Consider the following 7,623-nt stretch of genomic DNA (forward strand, 5'->3'; position numbering starts at 1 on the left):
AGTAATGGGAGATATAAAACATTTATTATTAATATTGGAGTTACAGCACTGACATGGGAGTTCTGCAGAGCCGGATGATTTTGGCTTTGATGTGAATCTGAAGGTGAATGTCCCAATACAGAACAACTCAGAGATTCTATTTTCTAGGACTGAAATGCTTCTTGAATTCCACAAATACGTCTATCCAACAAGAAATCCCAACCTCACCCACTCACCCGGCACCATTACTATTATCTGAGCCATTTACAGGAGCTTTGCATTCCTTGCACAATAACACGCATGCATGCAGCACATATAACACAATTGCTATAATGGATTTTGTGGAAATGCATTGCAGTGTTTTCTTTATTTTTCATGCCATGGCAGCTCCCATCCCCATTTCAGTTGAAAGATTTCCCATTCTCGCACTCACACAACATTTGGGTGTAATCCGGTGACATTGGAATATTGGGGTTTGGGCTGTTCTTGTTTTTGGGGGTGTTGGTAAAAGGCAGCACGGTGCATCGCTTTGTATAAATGGACGCATTGTTATCTACAATCCTCACAATCCAAAGGACAATGAAGGATTTCCTCAAGTCTACAGGACATTGCTTTTCTAGTAACTCCCGGGGTAATTCTGCTGTCCTCAAATCTCTGCAGCTCTGTCATCATATTCTGCTTTCATGTTGTATATTGTCCTTTGCCTTATACAATTCACAGGCTGAAGGATTTATAATATCAGCATATAGAATGAGCAGCCCATCTGGAAGCCTTGCCTGGATAATAATGACTGCAATCACCATTACCGAGCACAGACGCTTTATTTAACGCTCGTATTTCTGTATGTTCAGGTGCTGCCATCATCATCTACGGGTCCTATAGGATAAGCAGACAAGATCTGGCACAGATGTAAATTAGCATCAATTTAATAATAGCTATGGTGGTGGCCCCTAAGGAAAACTGGCCCTTTATTATATGATACTCTCATTATTATTATTATTATACTGTATTTATATAGCGCCAACATATTACACAGCGCTGTACATTAAATAGGGGTTGCAAATTTCAGACAGACACAGACAGTGATACAGGAGGAGGAGAGGACCCTGACCAGAAGAGCTTACAATCTAAGAGGTGGGGAAGCAGCATACTACTGTTATAATTGTATTTATAGCACTAACATAGTCTGTAGCACTGTACAGTCATGTGACTGTCACCTAGAGGAGCTCACAATCTAATGTCCCAACCATAGTTAGGGGTCATTGACATGGTCTATGGTCAATTTGGAGCCAGTTACCCTGCTAGTATGTTTTTGGGGTGCGAGAGGAAACCAGACTGCCCAGAAGAAACCTAAACACAGGGAGAGCATACAAACTCCATGCAGATAGTGTGCTGATTCTATATTTGAACCATCGTGCCACCCAGTACTAAATAAATCATCCCCCAACTCTGTGACTACAGACCAGCTGACACCCCACCATTCAATAGAATGTCATACGCCACCTAGAGGCCAGGTAAACTAATGACAGCAAATATGATACCGCCTGCACCCAGATAATGAGGTTATGAATGGGGGGACTATTGGGAACTGGAGGAGGAGGGGAGGACTCTGTCCCAAGAGCTTACAATCTATGTTTAAATAGAAGCAGCAGCACAGTTTTATCCTCCAACTTCTGATTTCAAACAACCAAAAGTGATTGATATGAAACGTGGAATGGAAAATATTGGAGATCTGATGATTTCAGAATGTTTGTTGGGCAGTACTGATGGTTGGGGTATTTGACCCCTGGACGGGCATCTAGCAAAGTATCAGAATTCCTCCCCTTATGGCATCGTCCTGAAGACACAGAAAGTGGAAATTATTGAGGCCATAGAGAGGAAAGTTATATTGGTGGAGCCTCCCAATGGCAGCACTGATGGGTTATAACTAGAGATGGCCACAGCCACACAAAGCCAATATTACCATGAGACAGAACTAGAGATCCAATGTGAATCAGAACCGGCTGCTATATCCAACTTATAAATGGACACAAAGATATTCTGTGCAGACGAGATATAAGCTTCTAATAGATCTGACAAAACTCAATCCACACATTGCCCAGAACCATGACCCGGGGGGGAAGGAACAAAACCTGAGGAGGGAACGCTTCCGAAAATGCCTAAATATGTCGGGATAATTCAAATGGTCCAGGAACACTATTAGAAGAATCCTGGGGTCCGACACGTTTATATGGGGTCTGCCATGTTTATATGGGGTCTGCTTATATGGGGTCTGCCATGTTAGGATGGGGTCTGCCATAATTATATGGGGTCTGCCATGTTTAGATGGGGTCTGGTTGGGAAGGAATCCATCACCGCTATACATTCTGCAGCCCGGGGATGTAGTAAGCAGGGCCCAAGGGGTGACGTCCATTACTTCTGGCTGCCAGGGTCCCCTGGCTTGGACACCTAGGATAGTGAAGTAGAAGGGTCTGTGAAGTCTGACATTACATCCAATCAGAAAAGGTTTAAATGCCAGGGCCATACCGGCTTCCCTGAGTCTAAATATGTTTGGTGACCCAAAAGATGGCAATGTGCCCCCAGACCCTACAGACTGGCATCTGACGTAGCCGGGATCCAATCCCGGATTTTACTTTCCATGAAATCTAAATACATCAGATCCGGGTCTTCCAATACCACTGATAGACAAAAAGATTTCTGTGCCAATGGGAGAGCCGGACTAGACATGGACTGACCCCTAATATTAGACAGCGGAGGGCAGAAGATTCCCCAGGGGCCCTTTGTGCTGAATCATGTGAATCTTCTGGTGCAGGAAGAGTTCTCGGATATTGAAGGTTCTGGAAATAAGTGGCTCTTGTTATTTCACAGACAATGGAATGAATCCCCTCAGCTTCCATATAACGACGCCTCCTATCTGGACATAATGCAAAGTCTATAAAACAGGATTTTTCTGGCATGAAGTCGGGACTCTGTGACCCATCCCCCAATGACAAGAAGGAGATTATATAAGATGGTACCGGCTGGGTTACAAGAACTTTAATATCTTTCCAGGTTCAAACAAAATTCCAGGTTGGAGATTCCTGACCCCATAGTGGATGCAGCAAAATATTATCTTCTCCTCATCTCCTAAGCTGCGTCTAGCCTTCTGCTTTATTTTCAGTGAATGTTATATACACATTTCCCAGCCACCTCTGCTCACTGCATTCCCTCCCATTGGTGCATATGCATGCCGAAATATAAATTGTTACCATACGGGTGCCCCAGAACAGCTAGATATGGGCACCCCGCGCATGGGCCCACCCAGCCAGAGACGACGGGCCAGTTGGGTGTTACCAATCCGTGCAGTGCCCAACACATGGTGCCTGGCAGGAGGTGCCCAGTATAAGGCTGGGGGGTATCTGCGGGATCCTCTTGGAGGAATGGAGCAGCAGGTTTTCATTGAAGGGAAGACATGATTGGGTTTGGTGAATGCAGAGTTGCCAGTTGTGGGCTCTTTTATTTGTATGTTCATTTCGGGGCCCCCAGACCCGCACCCATGGCCAGGTTCCCCAATCCCTAGGTACGGCTCTAAGACAAATAATTGTGACAAACCTTGTGAATATCTGGCCAATACAATGCCCAACGTTCCCTCTGATTGTAGGAGATGAATGGGAAGATTGAGCTTTCACCGTCACAATGGCCGCCTATTATAGAAAGGGAAATAGGGGAAACATTCGTCTTCTTTTGTGAAAACACTTTCCAGCGATTACGTCTGCAGACAACAACTTGCTGGGCCGATCTCTTCCATTTTATTCCTCTAATGGAATCTTTTCTTATCGGCGATTTGCAGACAATGCGTCTTCTGGTCATTGGAAGACACGGCGCTCTCCCTGCGCAATTCCTTCCTAAACATAACCAGACCAAGGCGAGGAGTGAAACAAGTGAATATTATTCATCCGCCCGGTGCGGTGGCCTTGTCTGTAGACGGCAGAACAGGCTGACAGATTGCCGGGGACACAATGGAGGAGCAGCTGTTTGTCCCGGGAATAATGCAGCCTGTTAAGTGAATTCTTTAGCGCGTTGGGGGGATTTGTGCCGCCTGTTTGGCTTTTAATGGGGTCAGGGAGAGGCAAGGTAGGTAATTCAAGGTAAGCACGGGGGGCTGGCCGCAGGGCGCCGCCACTGTGCGCCATTGTGCGCCCTGTTTTCATGCGCCCAGAGATACCTGGAGAGGAGGTGTAGAGGGGTCACGGTCTCCCTGCATTCTCTATGCCGATGATAAAAGCTTGCTTGGAGTGCATTATTACGCTCACAATGGATTGCGTTCACCTGCTGAGACTTGCCACCATTAGTAAAAGGGGCATTTATTATTCCCAATGGTTCTTTTCCTTTTTTTTTCCATATACTTTAGTAAAAAGCTCTTCCCGTCCCCTCTTCTCCCCAATTAACCCTCTCACACCTTACAGCTGTTGACTTCCCGGCTCGGAGCTGAATGTGAAGTGTCTATTCTGTAGGCTGGCATATGCCAAGCAATGGGGCAGAGAGGGGCTCCGGGGGGTTTATGTAGAGGAGACAAAGAACCAACCTGGGATCAGGAGGGGAGATTCCACAAACACGGATACTGGGGGTGTCTGGGGCCAAGGCGGCCCAACCATACCATGCCCAGCTACCCCCGGAGGGGGCGAGGAAACCACAGGGCAAATCCTAAAGTGTCAGGGCATCATAGGTCTGAACCCCCCTATTCACAAATGTCAGTGTGCTATTATTCTGGGGCCCGAACGTCAGTATGAGATTGTTCTGGGGCCCCAAGTGTGAGTGCGCCATTGTTCTAGGGCCCAAATGTCAGTGTGCTATTGGTCTGGGGCCCCCAGTTTTCACTCACTCTTTCACTTCATATTCTGGGGTGGAAATGTGATCACTGAACAGCGAGATGAAGATTTTTCCAGAAGTTTGTTTCTTCCCAACCAGAGCCAGCGACACCTTGTACCTGTAACCTGCCGAGAGGAAGTGGTCAGTACGAGGAGTGCCGGCACCAAGGTCCAAATACAGAACCAGAACCGGGCCGGGGGAGCAGAACCACATTGATAAACCCAGAATCCCCTGCAGACAGGTATTCCCCCCCTCCTTTGTGTGATCCCCCACCTCTTAGATTGTAAGCTCTTCGGGTCAGGCTCCTCCCCTCCTCCTGTATCCGGATGTCATTTATTTCCCCTATTTAATGTACAGCGCTGCAGAGTATGTTGGCGCTATATAAATCCTGTATAATAATAATGGTGGAATGAGTTCTTTGTCTCTTCTTCCTGAGCTGCCATTATTATATCGGCCATGCCAGGGGTCACCAACCCCGGGGATAAAAAGGGGTTCAGGCAGCTGATATCTGGGGTCCGGGGTCTTAGTAATCCCTGCCCTATGCAGTGTATGTGATATATTCACCCGGGTACTTACTAGAGAAATGTTGGGGGTCCCCCCCGGTGTGAAGGTAGAAGTTCTGGTACTGGGTGGTTATACCATGTGATGGAGCCGCATAATGCCCCATGGTGGGGCATCCACCGGAGGGGCAGGGAAAGCAGGAACCCTGCGGGAGGAGGTCAGAGAGGTTATCAACATCGTTATATACAATGAACCAATAACCCCGCAATGCCGTCTTCCTCGCCACCCGTCACATTCATCAGTCTATTCATCTGTTATTGGGCAGAATTTGGAATTTGCAGGCGGAATGGTTTAATATTGTAAATGACAAAACCTGGAACCGCTGATGTCCCCTCCCCCATCCCGCCCAATCACATCGCCAAGATGATTGGAAGAACTTGTCATCATTTATTAATTAACGTTTCTTTACTTTCCAACATTTCCAACAACACATTTATAACATCACAGAAACAATTTCCCTCTTTATCTATCGGCGGCCCCTTTTATTCTTGTTGCAGCTCCTCGGGGGCGTCAACTTGATCAACACAGCCATATTAGGCCAGCCCCCTTTGGATTGATCCTCCGGCTCCTCCCCTGAGGAACACAACCACTCCGCCCATATTCTAGTTACTATTGTACCGCCCCCAAGGACCCCAACTGCCCCATTGCCCCGCAACACTAAGAAGGAACTAGCTGCCCTGCTCCTATTGCTGGAATGATCCTCGCCCTCTTCCTTCCAACTCCTTTCTCTCCGGTTCTTTTACCTTCCATGTCGTCATATGTTGCCCCCCGTTGGGGTAAAAGTCGTAGTGCCCAGTTGGTTTCATGGTGCCGAGTCCTGCGGGGTGGATGGAGAGAAGGCGATTAGAAGCCGGGGGACCCAGAGAGAAAAAACCGGGAAAAAACCTTACCAAAGATGGGGTCGGTGTCTGTGTGAATGATATCCACAAACTCTGCGTCTGTGGCATCCAGGTGAATCTCTTTATCCGTGTCCTCGAAGTACGGCCGAGCCGGGTCCAGGCCTGCAATGTATTTCATTCATTCATTGGAATCAACATTCACTTAGGGGGAATATAACAGCATCGGCTCATTTTTATGCTTTGTATAGGGTGAATGACGCAGAGGAGGGGGCTGCACTCCGTCTTTGAGGATTGGGGAGAACAAAGCCCCCCGACACATTTCACCCAATCGTATTGAAACATCATTCAGGTAAAACGCGTTAGCGGGAGCGATCCTGGCGGGCTTCACGCAATGTCGGTCATTTACACCCCAATACGATATCTGGTACCTGTTATCCTCCCCATCCCCCGGCATAGTCTGCCAGCTTCCCCGGCTACGTGAGCGCCCAGGCTGTGCCCGACCAGGTGAATCTTGGATGGGGGGAATCCCAGCTCCTCCTGCAGATAGAAATCTCATATTAAGAACAGAAATCATTGGAGGAATCGGATGGAAATCAACAATCAGGGGGCCGAAATCATCAACAAATAACCCCAACTCCCCCTCCCCCAGAAATGTCCTGATTGGGGCAGATTTGGGGCATTAATGTTTCTGTACAATTTACAATCTCCTCACCTGCAATCTCCTGACCAGCAAAGCGATTTCACCTCCAACCACCTGGACGTTGCTGCTCGCCTGGGCGTATTGCTGCAAATTAGCCGCACCGCGCCGCCAATCCACCCCAATGCAATTCACGTCTTCCACCCGCAGGATCTCCTATAGGGGTATTATTATTATTATTGGGGGTAAAGGTGAATTCTGAGCACAGGAGCTTACACTCTATTACCTATAGCATTGCTGCTGTGTATTCTCTAGCAAAGGCAAGCGGTGATAGAATAAAGAAGCCGCCATCTTATATGACAACGTGCAGGGACACATTATGGGGGATTTATAGAGAGTCACATGACCTGCGGAGTGTCAGCTTCTGTGCAAACCCGTCCATTGCCTCCCAATAGATAAAGTGCTGACAAAGCATTATGAGACGCTAATATTATACAGGAGTTACATTTATATTCATCATATTCTCCCAATAAACACAGAATTACTGATAAATAATATTTATATAAAACAAATCCACCTGAATATAAATGTCCTGCACGGAATTAATCCTCAAATTTCTGAGCCGAAAAAGAGAGACACCCATAATGAATTTTAATTTTAATATTGTGTGTGAATAATAATCCACCCCAAAAGGGGGCAAATACACAATGGGGGCAAAAGTGGTGCAATGACAGAAGGGGGGAGGGGTGCCAGAATTCA

General features: G+C 47.1%; 2 protein-coding genes across 2 annotated transcripts in view; both read right to left on the minus strand.

The window, feature by feature from the left end:
- Positions 1–4,840: 4,840 nt before the first annotated feature.
- On the minus strand, positions 4,841–5,533 carry LOC140339223 (pancreatic triacylglycerol lipase-like; the record flags this gene model as incomplete). The annotated part of the gene is given in 2 exon segments (XM_072423808.1): positions 4,841–4,952; positions 5,404–5,533. Coding segments are annotated over 2 exon segments (203 nt in total), but the record flags the coding sequence as incomplete, so codon positions are not given.
- A 608-nt stretch (positions 5,534–6,141) lies between these two features.
- LOC140339852 (pancreatic lipase-related protein 2-like) overlaps positions 6,142–7,623 on the minus strand; it is a gene marked incomplete at its 3' end in the record, with an annotated part of 19,684 nt that continues 18,202 nt past the window's right edge. The window contains 4 exon segments of the mRNA XM_072424753.1: positions 6,142–6,205; positions 6,279–6,389; positions 6,656–6,764; positions 6,940–7,080. Coding sequence (XP_072280854.1) covers positions 6,142–6,205; positions 6,279–6,389; positions 6,656–6,764; positions 6,940–7,080 — 425 coding nt within the window.

The sequence above is a fragment of the Pyxicephalus adspersus genome, chromosome 10 (assembly GCF_032062135.1).
Source record: "Pyxicephalus adspersus chromosome 10, UCB_Pads_2.0, whole genome shotgun sequence".
In the NCBI taxonomy this organism is placed as follows: domain Eukaryota; kingdom Metazoa; phylum Chordata; class Amphibia; order Anura; family Pyxicephalidae; genus Pyxicephalus; species Pyxicephalus adspersus.